The 17,684-nt window shown below is 39.6% G+C and overlaps 2 protein-coding genes across 3 annotated transcripts; one reads left to right on the top strand and one right to left on the bottom strand.

Annotated features, from left to right (window-relative positions):
• Positions 1-743: 743 nt before the first annotated feature.
• Positions 744-7,762, bottom strand: LOC117297649 (ATP-dependent Clp protease proteolytic subunit, mitochondrial-like). Its single transcript, XM_033780792.1, has 7 exons — positions 7,685-7,762; positions 6,461-6,571; positions 5,844-5,915; positions 4,721-4,817; positions 3,477-3,664; positions 2,594-2,699; positions 744-1,607 (listed from the first exon to the last, which is right to left on the bottom strand). The coding sequence occupies exons 1-7, from the start codon at positions 7,706-7,708 to the stop codon at positions 1,483-1,485; spliced, it is 723 nt and encodes a 240-aa protein (XP_033636683.1). The 5' UTR covers positions 7,709-7,762; the 3' UTR covers positions 744-1,482.
• Positions 7,763-8,073: 311 nt separating this feature from the next.
• LOC117297815 (small glutamine-rich tetratricopeptide repeat-containing protein alpha-like) lies at positions 8,074-16,861 on the top strand. 2 transcript variants are annotated; one of them, XM_033780962.1, is made up of 10 exons: positions 8,074-8,129; positions 9,049-9,226; positions 9,873-9,982; positions 10,429-10,576; positions 11,892-12,096; positions 12,997-13,135; positions 13,881-13,979; positions 15,230-15,267; positions 15,751-15,837; positions 16,610-16,861. In XM_033780962.1, the coding sequence occupies exons 2-10, from the start codon at positions 9,127-9,129 to the stop codon at positions 16,785-16,787; spliced, it is 1,104 nt and encodes a 367-aa protein (XP_033636853.1). In that variant the 5' UTR covers positions 8,074-8,129; positions 9,049-9,126; the 3' UTR covers positions 16,788-16,861. The 2 variants fall into 2 exon arrangements, with proteins under 2 accessions (XP_033636853.1, XP_033636854.1); XM_033780963.1 differs by having other exon boundaries at positions 8,097-8,129; positions 9,046-9,226.
• The last annotated feature ends 823 nt before the right edge of the window (positions 16,862-17,684 follow it).

The following is a 17,684-nucleotide window of genomic DNA, read 5'->3' as shown; positions in this document are numbered from 1 at the left end:
AGGCTGCTGCGGCATGGCCCTGCGTCGGTACAAAACAGGTTCAAGAGGCACCATTGGCCGCGGGAGAGGTCCATTCCCGGCAGCTGGATGGTGGGGTCAGCGACCAGGAACTTGTGGGGGACATTGGTGTGGTCTCGCCACCGTATGCGCCATAGATCTTCTGCATGTCTGTGGTCTCTGCACTGTCCGGTACATTGGACCGTGGGTTTCTAGAAGTTGAGGTCACTGAGGAGAGGAAGCTCAGGGTTGGATCGGATCTTACAGACCAGCCTGGATGTGGCAACCTCTCTTCGGATGTCTGGAGGGGCTATGTTACTCAGGACTGGGAGCCAATCTGTCCTTGTACTGCGAACGGCGCCAGTGATGGTTCTCATGGTGTTGTTGAGTTGGACGTCGACAAGGTCGGTGTGGACAGAATTCCTCCAGACTGGAGCACAGTACTCAGCCACTGAGTAGCAGAGGGCTAGAGCAGATGAGCGGAGTGTCTTTGCTCCCCAGGTTGTACCAGCGAGCATGTGGATCAAATCGGTCAAGTGTAGCCCTCACCTTGAAGTGGCCGTCCAGCCTTGTGATGTTCGGCATTCTCTTCGACATTTGTTTAAAAAAAATTAAGTAAGTAAATTCACAGTAGTCGAGGGAGTGGTTATTTCAGCCTTTGACCCCTCTCTTCAGGGAGGGTCAATCCAACTCCTTTGCAAATACACTAAATGTCTGACAAAGTCAATAAAACACCAACAAAAATGTCCTCTAAAATATTAATAATATTTATTAATCACTTAGAAAACCAAGTATCTTACACTACTGATACCAGCTGTTTGCAGGCATGGTATTAGGCCATTGAAAAAAAGTAGGACATTTGATCGAGTACAAGGGCTGACATACAAGTACACATGGAAGATGATTTGATAGTCTTTTCAGGCTATTATTAATAACATTTCTTTGATTTTTTTTTAAGGAGGAAAAAATATTGAAAATCTGATTAAAGTAGGAAGAATATCATGCCTTTGTTCAGCAGAGTACATTCCTGAAAGGATCTTGGCACCTTTGAGAAAAGTAGAATTGATTAGAACTCGGCAATACTTCCAAAAGCTCATCATGGATTGAAATCAGTATGAACAAATTGTTTTTGAGAAATCTGTCAAGATTAGAGTTGTGCATTTACATTTATGTTTCAGTTGTGATGTCTTTTTAAACCAGTTCTTACAATTCAAATCAAAGTTATGAGCCAATCTGTAAAAGGCACAGGTGTAGACTGTGGCCTCGTATGCTCGTTTTTGAAAGGGCGAGGGCACCAAGGCATTTTCTCCTTGGGACAAAAGGGCAACCTATGAGGAAATTGTAATTTTCCGGTAAACCGGTTAAACGCCCTAACCCTAGGGCTCATCATAAAAAAAGCCTGAAGTGAAGTTGTGTTTCTTAGCAACGTTATTTGAGGCAAAGTTTTCCTTAAGATAAAAGTCTTTCTGGATAAAGACGATGTCATCAATCACTCTTGTTTACTTTGTTGTTTTCCCCTGGTAGAGGGGGATGTTCTAAAACTTTGTCAATAATTCCAAACTCCTTTGCTTCTTCCGGACTCATGAATCTGTCTCGCTCCATCACTGATTCTGCAAACACAACAAACAAAAAGAAAATACGTTTTCTCTTTCGCAACATTTGTGTAAAATCCAATAGTAATATTGGAGTCTTATATATGAGTAGGGTAGATGACCTTAACTTTTGATCCAAACCGGACCTTCTTCAGAGGCATAAACAAGTACAAACAAAAACAAATCCATTTATAAAAAAAGAGGAGCGAAGGATACACAAGTATACATTTTTTTTGTTTTCCATCCAGGCATAGGGGCCGAATTAGGGAAAACAAATCAACAATGAAAAACAATAAGTAAACTATTTTTAAAAGATATTGAAAAAAAAAAAACCACAAAAAACTGTATACTATTAAAAACTGGAGACAGAAATAAAAGTGGTCCAGATCCAAAGAATTTCAAAATCTAAAGCGGCACACACAAAACAAGAACTAATCATAAAAAGGAAATTGGAGAAAACAAGAGAAAAAGATTTGTTTTTAACCACTAAAAAAAAATAAAAAAAAAAAAAATCAAACAACCTCAAAATCTACCTCAGACGCCACAATAAGGTGCTCAAAGCCCTTAAACAAAGAGAGACACTTATTAAAGGCACTGGACACTATTGGTAGTTACTCAAAATATACATAAGCATTCAAACATAAAGCAATAGAGAGCTGTCAATGAAGTAACATAGTATTTGAATCTGAGAAAGACTTCAGGCCTGAAGCCTTTCTCAGGCATCTGAAAGCCCACAAATATGTGCAACAATGTTTTTTCTTTCATTATTTTCTTGCAACTTCTATGATCAATTGAATCCAAATTTTCACAGATTTGTTTCTTTATGCATATGTTGGTATACACAAGGTGAGAATACTGGTCTTTGACAATTACCAGAACAGGTTATGAAGTTTTCCTGAATAATGAGACTGACTGATGAAGCACCTAATAAGGGTTTACTGGGTCTAAGCTTCTCCTTGAATCAAAACACAATAAAGTTATTAATTTGAGGAATTCTTCCTTACCTATTGTTGCTAACGGCTGGTTCGTGTGCTTTAAATATAACTGGTTGATTTGAGCTTTAATCTTCATGATCTCTTCTGCCTGTATTTGAATATCTGTGGCTTGACCCTGTAGAAAGAGAATTTCAAGTCTGTATTATTAAAATGATGGCACAGCAATGAAGAACACATTTATTTGAGTCCATTTGTTTTTAATAAAAATTGCCCCTAAAAACAGTTTGACAGAACCATCAAAAGAGTGCTCAATTGGTAAGGATAAAATCATCACTGCTTAATTTGAGTCTGAAGTTAAGACAATACAAATACACACTACTTGTTCTTATTATTACAAAAAACATTTGAAACATCATTATTACATGGTTAAGATATTTAGCGTTATTGTTAACGTTATTACTAATATGCAGGGGAATATGTGAAGCATAGTGCTTTTAAGATTTTCTCTGTGACAGACAAAGATTTGGACCGAACAAGGACATAGCTAACTGATTTGAAAAAACACAACAGTTAAAACAAAATAAGCAAATGGAGTAACAATTGCATTAAAAACACACACACAAAAAGCACAAAAATATGCACAAAAGTATGCGTCATGTTGACCCAGAGGAAATCCACCTCAATTCCGATAAAGAGCAAGAAAAACAAGTATAAGAGCACGATCTCCTCTGTGACCGCAAAACGCACAAACATCAACAACGGGAGACTTTCAGGACACTTGGTGGCAGCAGACTTACCAGGTAAAATCCATTGTTCTCGGTCATGTGCACATGCTCAGAACTACGTAAACAATAGACATTTACCTGGTAAGTCTGTTGCCACCTAGCGCCTCAAAGTCTCCGGTTTCATGGCAAAGGGTTAACAAAACCAGGATGAATTATGTCATTCTTACCGCTGCTTGGCCCGATGGCTGATGAACCATGACCCTGGAGTTTGGTAAGCTATACCTCATACCTGGAGTACCTGCCGCTAGGAGCAACGACGCCATACTGCACGCCTGCCCAACGCACCATGTAGATATTGGTGGTAGGACGTACTGCATTGAGTCATATATACCCAGACCAGCTGTCACTGACCCTCCTAATAATAGTAATAATAACAATAATTAAAACTTATAAAGCGCCATCTATCTCAGACTAAACTTATTATGAGGCGTAAAATCACAATCAGAATTTCAAATTTTCTTTTAAAATAAAAACAAAGAAAAAACCAAGTGTTTGAGATGACTGTACAATAATGATGTATTCCTAAATAAACACATGTATTAAAGGCACTGGACACTTTTGGTAATTTTTTTATTTTATTTTTATTTTCTATGCAAGTCGCCAGACACACAAGGCCTGAAGGCCCATTCAAGGTGTGGGCTACAATTAATTTTGTCCAGAGGCCGTTGCCACCTACTCCTAGGGCTGAAACAGGGTTAGCCCTTTTACAGTTCATACGGATGTAGGCTTGGGTATCATCAGTCCGAAGCCTGGCCGGGAGAGCAAAAAGAAATACCCAATTTTATGTAGCAAGTGTCACGACCGGGATTCAAACCCACACTCTGCTGATCAAACACCAGAGCTTGAACCCGGTGCTCTTAACCGCTCGGCCATGACACGCCTCAATTACACAAAATATATACTATTAGCATAAAAACTTACTTGGTAACAAGCAACGGAGAGTTGTTGATAGTATAAAACATTGTGGAGTAACATAGTTTTTGAGAAAGAGGTAATTTCTCACTAAAATATTTGAATCAGAAAAAAAAACCTTTTATTCAGCATCTGAAAGCACACATAATTGTGCAACAAGTGTGTTTTTTCTTTCATTGTTTTCTTGCAACTTTGACGACCAGTTGAGTCCAAATTTTTAGATGTGTTACTTTATGTATATGTTAGGATACACCAAGTGAGAGTACAGGGGTATATTTCACAAAGAGTTAAGACTAGTCTTATCTCGAGTTAGGACGAGTTACTCGTCCTGACTTAGGACTAGCCATACGTTTTTTATATCTCCTAGGACTAGTCCCAAGTTAGGACTAGTCCTAACTCTTTGTGAAATCGACCCCTGGTCTTTGACAATTACTAAAGGTGTCCAGTGCCTTAAGTCATTGTAATCATGGTAATTGTATGATTCTCAGACAGTGTTTACCTGGACTATTGATGTACATGTGAATAGGTTTCTTGTTGCTCTCAGACTGTAGGAATAGGAGTTGAGCCACAACCAGACTGGCTAGTGTATCATCAACCTGAAGAAGAAAAAAATGGAGAACCAAGGATCACAAAACAACCAGAAAACTGTCTGCAGTGGGATCAACATTCTTGCCCTAAAACATTTAACCTCCAAGAGCTGCAAAAAAACAATCATAAACCGAAACCACACAAAAAATATCTCTAACACAAATAATAATAACAACAATAACAAGTTCTTATATGCGCATTTCAGAATAACCGTATCAATGTGCTTAACATTAGTGCCTTGGTCATTGGGCCATGACATTCCTTTTTAATCTTTCTCCGCTCCCTGAGGAGTATACAGTCCTGAGCTGCAGTGGCGCTCAGAAGGCTTTTTCAAACACAATATAAACCTCTACCCTCGCAGGTACCAATTTTAACCCCTGGGTGAAGAGAAGCAATTATAGTAAAGTATCTTGCTCAAGACAACACATGTCCCGACCAGAATTCGAACCCACACTCTGGTGACTTAACAACCAAAACTTGAATTTGATGCTCTGAACCACCGGCCATGACACCTTAAAATCTCTAGACTTTCCTAAATTTACACATGCTCAAGGGCTGTGTTCGAATACACCGATCCATTAGGCTCCGCCCACGGCGCAAGTGTGAGCAAGAACACGTGAGCCTCTCCAATGCCACACTGCACAACTCTGCCGCTTGCGCCAAGCATCCGCGCACGCATGTCGGACTTTATAGTGTCGGACTTTTGGTTGTGCAATGGGTTATGATTGGTCAATACCCAATGGGGTGGAGCTTAATGGATCGTCAATTGGCAGCTACAGCTAGATTTGAACGCCATTTATAATGACATGCGTTGAGGTATAGTACATCCTTAGCAACAGTCGTAGCAATAACTTTAGCTTCCATTTCAGATACGACCTTACACTAAAGAAAACATTTCAGGCAAATTTTTATTATCTAGAATGCATAGTTTGGGACATGCGCAACCAGACCAGAAATGATAGTAAGCTGTAACAAGTACACTGGATCTGAGCTAAAATATATTGAAACAAAAACTGTAATACTTATGAACTTACTGGGCCCATGAGACAGATGATACGTTCCTTGAGCAATCTTGAGTAGATGTCGTAAGCTCTTTCTCCACGCCCCTGTAACAAAAATATGTACTTCTTCATCAAGCGAATTCTTTTTGCCTCAACTTCAAGCAATGTTAGATGGTAACAGTTATTCTAATAGGCCTAACAAAGAATTCATTTACATGTATGCTTGGCCAAACACTTGATATTGTATAACTTGAAGCACATACATGTATATTTATATATCAGCAAAACACTCAATATTTTCATATCAAAACAATTAGTCACATATATCAGAAGTCATGGGGCGAGTAATACACAACTTACAAAAAAACTTTTCGTTACCAAGTAAGGTTTTATGCTGATAATTATTTTGAGTAATTACCAAAAGTGTCCACTTCCTTTAAGTTAAAACAAACAAAGATTAGATATAATAGATGTTAAATTTACACCGATGAGTGTTAGCACTGTATACTCAGTACTTTCCCAGGTCCTGTGAAAAAAAATCACAGGCATATTACTCCCGGTGGGATTCGAACCCACGACCTTTGCAATTCTCGAGCAGTGTCTTACCAAGATTAAGATAAGAAAATATGTACATGTAAGAACGTACTTACTGTTTGTTCAATCACTATAGGCACCATCGGAGAGTGGACTTTGGTTGAGACAGAAAACAATTGTTGTGTCTGCCGACAGTGTGAGACAACTTTGGGTTGGGAAAGTACCCTCTGCATGGGAATGTAAATACATACATCACAATTTGGCAATTTGTGTGGTACCATCATTTTTATATAAACAGTGTAGGGTTTCATTATCAAATTTACTTTTGCAACATGTGCAAAATATGAAGAAAAATGCATACTGCATGGTTTTGACATGGTTCAGTGGACGATAACTCTTCGTGCCATCCATCGTAGCCCTGCCAGCAATTAGAGTCCTATGCACAATGTAAATAGTGCACAACCTTTAAAACCCTTTCTTTTCTTATTTCTCTTCGCACCTTGCACCGTCGACCATAGTTGCGATAAAGTAACCCTCCTCCCGCCGTCGGCAGGAGGGTTACGTTATTGTAGTTGCGATAACATAACCCTCGTCCCGACGGCGGGAGGAGGTTTACGTTATCGCAACTAACATTATCGCAACAACGTCGACCAATGCTGACACCAACGTACCATCCCAGTTCACAGAATGGTTTAGTCCGACAGTTTAAGTTTGTGCCCTTAGAATTTGTGTCATGATTTTTAAAAAGTGGTTAAAATGGGGCAAATCTGGTGACTAGCTGTCAAAATTGTACGTGTTAAACCAGATTGTCATTTGCTGTTTGAGACAATCTTGTAACCCTCCAGCCTGGCGGGCGTCGGGAGGAGGGTTAGGTTCCGAGGGTTACGTTATCGCAACTAGAAGTGACTTGGGTACGTCAATTTGGGTACGAAGTGACTTGGGTACGAAGTGACCGACATCGTAATAATTATGTGCATGTCGCATCGGGAATGGAGCATTTTTGGCCATTGCCCTTTTGTAAATTAAAATATGTCAGTGTTCCGTAAACTCTGGCTTTCTGCTTCTGTGGAAAAAAAGTTGTCTGTAAATTTAAATTAATTCAAATCCACAATTTGAAAGATCATACCCTTAATCATTGTATGGTAAACCATGGAGGAAGAAATAGAACATGACATAGGCCTACATGATTTTGATATTTAATTATGGTTTATAAAAAACATTTATGATTTTTTGTGTTCATAAAAAAAAAAAAAGAAGAATCATAATTGATGATATTTAGTAGTTAAGTTTGCATACAATTATTGAACCACACTGAAATATAGATTAATGAAACAACTTACACCTAAACACCGCAGCATCGGCATACTGTTTTTGTTACGTGCTTCAACTTCAAGAGAAATTGCAAATGTTACGCTTGCTTGGGGCCGGCTGTGCTGTGGATGGGAAGAACCCGGTGTCTGTGTGTGTTTGGTGTAAAATGTTGTGTTGTGTAAACGCGTTTGTGTGAAATCAACTCTTAGGGGCGCCCTTTACTTTTTGCCACTGGCCTGGTCCAATTACAAACAATAGAGGGGGTGCTTCGACCAGACGTGTCTTTATGTTTTTTTCGAGTTGCAGCTATATAGCTTTATGGTTGCAGCAGAGAGGTCACGTTCGTGGGTTTTTATTCAGAACAACAAACTCATAAATTGACGAATGATTTGACGACCAAAGTAAAAGAAGGTAGGGAAGCAGCGTTGAAAACTTACCAATATCAGGATCCATTTATAAATCAAATTGTTAGAAGTAAGTACTTTTCAGAGTGGTGAGTAGAATTAACAAAAGTTGGGATATGAAAATTGAAAATGATGAGCATGAATGATATTGAATGATGAATGAATGATGATGGTGGTTTTGATGGGCGATGGGCGGGGCTTGTGGGATGTCAGGCGAGGATATGCCACCACTCCAGCGACATGTAAAACACTAAGTGACTTAGTGGGGAGATACCAGTTTGTCACTTCAATTTATTTGGCTTGTCACTTCCATTCCATGTATTAAAGTTTCAAAATAATGTTTTTAACTTTTTTTTGCAAAAAAGTGTTAATTTAATTAATCATGGCCTGACGTGACGTGTGACGATGAAGTGACATTTTTGTTGACCCGTACTACTCTAGGCTAGTACTAGGAGTCTTTCTCAGATTAAAAGTAGGCGGATGTGCTCCGAAACGAACTCATAAAGCCTCCCTATGGGATTCATGTGCACCCAAAAAGTTCTTCTTCACTTTGGTTTTATAATTTAATTATTATATTTCTTGTATTGAATCCAAAGGTGCCTCGTCATAAGTGAACTTAATCACTGTAGTGTATGTAGCTCACAACACGTGTCACAAGCCAGAGGAAACCTGTAGTAAACAAACAAGCACCCTTGTGAACCAGAAACACTAGGGTTGACAGTAACACCTACTCTTCTTCGATATGTTTTGACTTCTGGGTTCTTTTACAACTCACCAAGCACCAATCCAATTAATACAAGGACAAGTACATGGTATCATAAACACAAGTGCCATGCCTGGGATTCAGACACTCTGATTCTCACACTCTGCTGATCAGAAATACCAGAGCTCGAGTCCAATGCTCAGCCATGACACACCAATTAATACACTGTTTTGTAATAAGAGTCTCCATTGGCATTAATTATAAATAATTCTTTTGACATAAGCAGCACTTCAAGATCTGTACCAAATTGGAATTGGAGTCAAGAAACCAAAGTTGGAGTCAAGAAACCCGAATCGTAGTCAAGATGGCTGATAAGAGGCAGCTCATCTTCTCAATCTTAGAATTCCTTGAGGATGAGATCAAAAGTGGAACCCTCGACGAGGAGGCTGTAGAAAGTATTGAAGGTAAAAACGAATCTTAAACGTCTTAATGATGCCATTTTCACAATTTTGTTTTCCTGAAGCAGTTCTTATGAACAAAAAATGTTTCACTAACTCTAGAGTGTGAGATTTGAGCAAATGTCCTCCAGATTAACGTGTCAGTGTCCCAGGCAGTTCTGTCTGGTAGATTATGTCGTCTATATGGGAAATTAGAATAGGCTGAAGGAGAATGATTCAAAAGAGGGTGCTGTTAGGAGAAAATTGTACACACTTTGCCGTATGGGGGGACACAGAATCTCCTGCCACACCAGCACCAATATCTTTGTTAGAGGGTGCCAGTCGGAAGCTATACTACTGTTAGCTGCTGTGTAGCCAGGGATGACACCCACGTTTACAACCCGGGAATAAGCAGCAGAGTGATCACCTTAAAGGGATAAACCACAAGGGAAACTGAATGAAAGACATTGACAAAATAGGGAGACTGCTAACATTAGTGCTAGATAGCTCCGTTGGTAGATCGATGGCACATTAGGGAACAGCTTCAAATCCCACTCTAGTAAAATCCTCAAGTCAAAATGTTACCTTGGTGTGTTTGAGATGACTCCGTGTGTAAATCTCTCATCAGAGTTGATACTAAAAGAAAACTTGTTTTTTCCCCTTTTAATTTAAGTTTCAACACAGTGTTTAGAGACGGCATATGGGATTAACACAAGAGATCATGGTGTGCTGAGACCCGATCGTTCGCTGCGGGAAATGTTCAAGACTGTCTATGGAACACCGGTACGTGCTGTTTAAAATACAATTTTTATCTTTGGAAAGGAGCACTTCCATTGCAAAACTTTTGAAGAGGCACCTAGGCCAACACCAGAGCTCTGTAGTTTGATTCCAGGCCTTTATATGTATACAAGTACAACTGACTATTACATATATGCAGGCCTAGAATTTTATCTTTGAGAGGGCAAGGCCATTTCCATTTTGAAAGGGGCACTTCCATTGCAAAACTTTTGAAGGGGCCCCTAGGCCAAGACTAGAGCTCTGTAGTTAAAAGTACAGGTCTTCATACGTAATGTAAGATGTAAAAATTATGACTTTTAAATGAGTGTTTTTCTCTTGAGGATTGCTGCTTTTTTAACTAAACATATCACACACTTGTGTGCAATTTCTTAACATATAAAGCTTTGTAAAGTTATCATTCAAATTGTGACAAATACAATTTACATTCTTAGGATGCATCGTTAGGTACAAGTAATGATTTGTACATGGAGCCTGATATAAGAAGTCCTTCAGCGCCAGATGTGTGTTCATCAGTGACAGCCAAAGACTGCCCACCATCTGGAGACGAGAAGAAGAAAGCTGAGGAGTCTAAGAACCAAGGTACAGCATACCCCACTCCCCCTCTCTACCCACGTGTGGCGTGTCATGTCCGAGCGGTTAAGAGCACCGGATTCAAGCTCTGGTGTTTGATTAGCAGTGTGTGGGTTCAAATCCCGGTCATGACACTTGCTACATAAAATTGGGGAGGTATTGCTTTCTGCTCTACCGGCCAGGATTCGAATTGATGATACCCAAGCTTACATCGGTATGGACTGTAAAAAGGGTAACCCTGTTTCAGCCCCAAGAGTAGGTGGCAACGGCCTCTGGAAAAAACAAATTGTAGCCCACACCTTGAAGTGGCCTTCAGGCCTTGTGTGTCTGGTGACTTGCATTAAAAAAAAAAACCAATAAAATAAAATAAAACCTTCAGACAATGAAGATGCATGCTCCAAATCTCCTTTCATATTGATTTCCAGCGCGTCAGTGGTAGTAAGAAACCCACACTTAAGTATTGTTTGAAGCTTTGCATGGTGTGGAGAAATAAGAAGAAACTATAAATAAACAGTAAGCTTGCGGGTACAACCATGTGTAAATCTCTTAGGGTGAGTGTTGGCTCTTAAAAGAGGTTAATCGCTTGCTTAAGGACACGATTGTGTCACGATTGGGACTCGAACCCACACTCTGCTGAACCGGCTCTTCTCAGAGCCAACACTCACCCTAAGAGATTTACACATGGTTGTACCCGCACTTATTTTAAACCCACAACCCCAAGCATTCAAACCATTTACGCCCGAACATTTCATTGATTCAAAGATCATAAACAGTTATTTCCATGATTACGATTCTACGGTTACAAACAAAAATTAATGCTCACAAAGTCGCTGGTTTAAGGGTGAAAATGTGTGTCAAACTTCCTGAAAGTGTCCTGCTAATGTTACAGCAAAATGGTGGTCATTGAGAAAGTTTTTTATTGTGACATCATGCACCTGGGTCAGTCCCCAAGTACCCTGCTCCACTTGCAGGGTACCTGGTCTGACCCAAGTGAGCCACAAGAAAGAACTCTAAGCTACTCAAACACACTGGGTTCTGAACTCTGGGTCCACCTGGGGGAAGCTAATCGAACGCACCCATAGAATCATGTCACATGAGCCAATTTACAGGCAACCAGATCCAGGCAATTTCAAAGAAGAAAAGCCATTCACATTTAAATGTTCTCAAATTTTCTTGTGGGTCGTAAGACAATGTTCGAAAAATTACTCATTTGTTACCAAAGTGGTCCTGCAGCCACTGCAGTTGGTTGCCTCCAAGTTGCTTGTAAAAGTTGCCTCGTGTGAAAAGGCTCTAAGACTTCCGATATATTGAATCTCGTTTTCAGGCAACGAGTTAATGAAACAGGAGAGATACAATGAAGCAGCTGTGTGCTATACAAACGCCATCAGTGTAGATTCTACTAACGCTGTTTACTACAGTAATAGAGCTGCAGCATTCAGCAAGCTAGACAATCACAAGAGGGCGCTAGAGGACTGCAATAGAGCCATCAATATTGATCCCCAGTACAGTAAAGCATACGGTCGCATGGGGTGAGAATAATAATAATACTCGGTTCTTATAGCGCTTTATCACACCCTTATAAGGGGCATATCAAAGCACACAGTAATATTCCTGCAAGGTATGTGGAGCTACGATTTGAAGTATGAGACCTATTCCTTTATAGCACCGTGTAATGGTTTACAAGGAGCTGTGGCGCAATATGCAGCCAATCAAAACCAGGAACACCTGGGTGAAACCCCTTCTCTTTTTTTCCACTGGGTTCTGTTACGTGTGCTACACAGCAGATGGGCCAACGGCTTTACTTCCCATCCAAAGGACGAGGCAATGTTTAAGTGTCTTGCTTAAGGACACAAGTGTCACGATTGGGACTCGAACCCACACTCTGCTGAACAGAAACACCAGAGTTTGAATTTGGTGCTCTTAACTGTTCGGCAACGACACTTCCACGAGTACAACCAAAATTGACACTTAACAGGAAGCCTGAGGCTCGTCGGGCGAGTAGCCTCACAAAGGGACAAGCTCGCCGGTCATGTGTTTTACAATAGAATAAAATACCGCATTGTGAAGTCTCCTTGTACAAAATGTTGACTGTGTATTTTCCTTCTAAATTCGAACCCGCTCGGTAATTGTGATGCCATCAAGCAAAATTAGTCGTTTGTTGACACAGGTAATTTTAAATTTGTTGATACATTTAAAAAGAGAATAAATCTTGAAAAATCTTGCTTTACAAAAACTGGTACCCAGCCAAAATTCCATAAAGTTTGCATTGTTGCAAACTGGTGCCTCACAGCATGAATACTTAACATAGAAATTTGCAAAGCAGTATTTCCTGCTAAACAGCTTTATGAAATTGGGCCCAGACAGGTTATGTAGGCCTCCCACTGTAATGCTTGCTTGTGTTTTCCTTGATTTTTTTACCCACTTTTTAGGCTAGCATATACGCATTTGAACGACCTTACAAAGGCAAAGGATGCTTACGCCAAAGCTGTGGAGCTTGAACCAAGTAACGATAGCTACCAGGCCAACCTTCGTATTGCAGAGAAGAAACTGAAAGATGCAAATATAGGGGTGAGTAGAAGGGGGAAGTCGACATCTTTACCTTACCAGGCATTTTGTTCTTCCTACTTTGGTCTGATTTCCGATTTGTTGTACCTTGGAAAGATAATCTTCCCATCAAGGGAACTCGATTAACTCCCACAAGGGGATATATTTGTTAATCTGCCAACAGCCAATCTCTCTCAGTCAAACATTAACTAGGTGACAAAAATTTAATTCTAGTCATTGTGAAATCAGTAGTTAACTTAATATGATTCTTACCCACAACTTTGGGATTGTAAGTCCTGGGGTCGGTTTAACAAAGATGCTCCTAAGGCTAGTTCTAAGTTAGGATGAGTAACTCAACCTGACTCCACATAAGACTAGTCTTAAATCTTTGTGAAAAGCACCCTTGTAGTACCACTGGACCAATCAAAAAGTATAGTTTGTTGCTTAATGTTAGCATTCGAATCAGTGTTCACAAAACATGCCCAATCCAATTTTGTTTGCTTTGCAAAATTTGCTGGGCAAAATCAGGGTTAAAGAATTTAAATTTTTGGTTTTACATATATTGATGTATGTTAGCACTGTAATCGCAGTACATCCCCGAGCTCTGTGAAAAAAATCACAGACATATTACTCTGGTGGGATTCAAACCCACGACCCTTGCAATTCTAGAGCAGTGTCTTACCAACTAGACTACCGAGATTGCCCGGTAGCTAGAGGCGGAATTAGCGTTGCTTGAATAATTGACTTTTATCCATTCCCTTATATTCAGGGTGGTGGTGGTGGGGGCGGGGCCATGCCTGGCTTTGGACCTGCTCTTGGTGGGATGGACATCGGTTCCCTCCTAAACAATCCAGCGCTGATGAATGCAGTAAGTTCAATATTACTTCATTCCTTGGCTACCAGCTATGGCTACATCATCATGTGTTGAAGTATAGAACTTCATTAGCAACACACTTAGCAACAGCCTTAGCCCTAGTTGTAGCCGGATACAGCTTGTCTGGATCTGGATAGATACTACGTAAAACTCTTATGGAGTCAAACACTTAGGGTTCGGTGTGCGCATGGAGTTGTTTATTAATGCTGGGTGGTGTGCTTGGGAGCAGCTACTTTGAAGTCTTTGTTATCTTATATTACATTACAATTTACAATTTTTCTGCTAACCTGTGAAATAGGCTAAGGCTTAAGCAAATTTTTCTGCTACAACGCTATGAAATTGGGCCCTGGTGAATTGCGATGTTCCACAAGGTTTATATCTCTGAAACTGCAACCCCCACTCCCCCCCCCTCTGAATCTGCAGGTATCCATATCCCATTATATGTATGTATTTATTATGGGTGTGAAGCCAATGATTCTCAGAAAAGCTAACTGTATTTACCAAGAACCAAATGGAGAGAAGACAAAAAAGGAAATTTTTCAGTTTTAGATGTGGGAGAAAAACCACAAGGATATATTCCAGGGACAAAACCCACGCAATCAATCAAGAAGGAACTGAAAACCCAATCCACCATGTAACATAAGGATATCCCAATAACTCTAACGTCTTTGTTAATAATAATAATAATAATAGTGGCTTCTTATATAGTGCACATGTTCGTCACTCAGTGACGCTCCTGGCGCTGTAACATACAGTATTTCCTGCAAGATTTGGGACTAGAATTATGAGACCTAATTTTGATAGCACCATGTTATGTGTTACAAGGTGCTGTGGCGCAATTTGCTGCTGATCAGACCAGGAACACCAGGGCGAACCCCTTCTCTTTTCGATAAGTGCACTGGGTTCTTTTACATGCGTTACATAACACATGGGACCAACGGCTTAACGTCCCATCCGAAGGACGAAGCAATGGTGTCTTGCTTAAGGACACAAGTGTCAGGGCTTGGGATTCGAACGCACACTCTGCTGATCAAAAACACCAGAGTTTGAATTTGGTGCTCTTAATAACCGCTCGGCCACGACACTTCCACTTTGTTGACAGTTATTGAATGGTTTAGCCATGATGCTGACATCTTCCAAAAAAAAAGAAGTTTTTTAGCTCTTGATATTATAACTACTCAAATTCAATTTGTCTAGTGTCTCCTTTTCTGACTTTATGTCTCTGTTCTTCATTTTGTTTTTAGGCGTCTTCGATTTTACAAAATCCACAAATGCAGAGTATGTAAGTATACAGCAGAACTGATCTCGTTTTAATCATTCAATCATGACAACTAATTTGTGTTAAGAGCTGCCAACATTTGCATCTTGCAATTAGGCATACTTTGTACAACAGTCAGGAAGATATTTGGAATTAAACTCAACATAATAGTTTCTATAACCAGGGTGACTATTTCAAAAGCGGTAGCGTTTTTTGAGATATCCCCGAAAATCCATAGCAAATATGTGACCAGGAAGAATAATTCCTTGTAGAAATTCCTAATAGAAGCGTTACGCGGCAACAGGTTTAGATTCAAAGTTGGGCCATAAAAACTGTTATCTTTTTGATTTACCACATTACTTCAAAGTGAAATGTTTCTCAAAATGTTTTACACTTTCAAACTATGCTGTAATAAATAAGCGTTATTGCCATTAATTTTAAGAGTTATTACCAAACGTATACCTTCCCTTAAAAGTAATTTCCTTTTTGCTTCAATCTTTCCGTTAGGATGAGTTCCATGATGGGTCAAGCCATGGAAGGAGACGGTGGTCAGAATCCAGAACAAGCAGCGAGTATGGCTAATCTTTTACAAGTGTGAGTAGAATCATATATCATGATCGTTGCTGGTTTGTTTTTGTTTGTTTATTGATGTTTTTTTGTGTTAAAGGCACCAGACACCTTTGGCTATTGTCAAAGACCAGTGTTCTCCTTTGGTGTATCCCAACAAATGTGAAAATTTGGACTCAATTGGTCATTGAAGTTGCAAGAGAATAATGGAAAAAAACACCCTTGTTGCACTAATTTGTGTGTTTCATTATCAGAAATGTATAACAAGGGCAAGCGGATCAGTAACACTATTCATGTTGAAATATGGGGCCATTATTGCTGAAGTGCAAGCTTTAGGCATGATGCCAGGTTTCCAAACTGTTCACGTTATGGGGCCATGCAATAAGTTAAAAGGCCTTTTGACTTTGTTGTTTCTATGTGATATTTGATACTCCTTATCATTAGCGGTGTCTCAGATCAATGCATAGTGAACAATATTTTGATTTATTCTGAGGGAAATCTATGCTGGGCGGCACAATGTATTTTGCTCAGAGTGCTGGGTGAAAATTGTAAACAGTACCGCCCAGCCCACCGTGGCTACAACACTGGTGAGAATAATAATAATAATAATAATAAAAATAATAATAATAATAATAATAATAATAATAATAGTCGCTTCTTATATAGCGCGCATATCCATCACTCATTGGCAATCAAGTCGCATTAACATACAATATCTTCCTGCAAGGTGTGTTGGACTTTGTTTGAGTTATGAGACCTATTAACAATAACTACCCCTTCATGATCACTTTCTTTTCAGAGGGCAGCAAATGGCCAGCCAAATACAGCAACAGAATCCAGACATAGTGCAACAGATACAAGGGATGCGCAATAGACAAAACCAACCACCAGGTGGTGCCGATGACGCCAACCCTAACGCCCCAAATAACAACGGTAACCAGCAGTCACAAGGAGGACCAGATCCACCTACAAGTTAAACACACACAAAAAAAAAGCTCTGTGTTCTTTTGTACCACTTTTTTTTTGTCACTGTCAAAACCAGGGCCAAATTACATAGTGCTGCTTAAGCAGATAATGTTGCTTAAAGGGAAGGTACACGTTTGGTAATTACTCAAAACAAATATTAACTTAAAAACTTGACTTGGTAATGACCATCGGAGAGCTGTTGATAGTATAAAACATTGTGAGAAACGGCTCCCTCTGAAGTAGCATAGATTTTGAGAAAGAGGTAATTTCTCACTAAAATAATAAAAGACTTCTAGTCAGAAGTCTTGTATTCCTCTCTGAAAGCACACAAATTCCTCCAACAAGGGTGTTTTTTCTCTCATCATTTTCTCGCAACTTCGATGACCAATTTACCTCACAAATTTTACAGGCTTGTTATTTTATGCTTATGTTGGGATACACCAAGTGAGAAGACTGGTCTTTGACAATTACCAATAGTGTACCTTCCCTTAAAAGGGTTTGATACCTTTTGTAGATCAAGTTTGAATCCCTACTCACTGTGAATGAAGATGTTTGTAATATAATTTACTTGTAGAATTTTCAGCTTCATTAGTCGTCAAGTTTTTTTTTTGAGAGAGAAAAAGTGAAAATCAACGAGCAAGTTTTCAGGAGAGTCAAGTAAATCCGTTGTACATGCTAAAACACTTTTCATCTCACCGAGACAAAATTTATTTTTGTGAAATTGTTTTACTCATTTCTCTCAAATTACAGCACCTCAGCGTAAAGGGAAGCTTTCTGCTGTCATTATCTTTAAAGATTAATGTAAAACTGCGGCTGTTTGTGTATTATGTCAAACAACATGTACCCAAACCCTTCAACAAGCTTGTGCTTAGCAGAAATGAGCAGGATACCAGGCACAAATGGTTCAT

Source organism: Asterias rubens, chromosome 12, assembly GCF_902459465.1.
Source record: "Asterias rubens chromosome 12, eAstRub1.3, whole genome shotgun sequence".
In the NCBI taxonomy this organism is placed as follows: domain Eukaryota; kingdom Metazoa; phylum Echinodermata; class Asteroidea; order Forcipulatida; family Asteriidae; genus Asterias; species Asterias rubens.
Note: the sequence above shows the minus strand (reverse complement) of the source record. Positions and strands in the feature narration are given on the sequence as shown.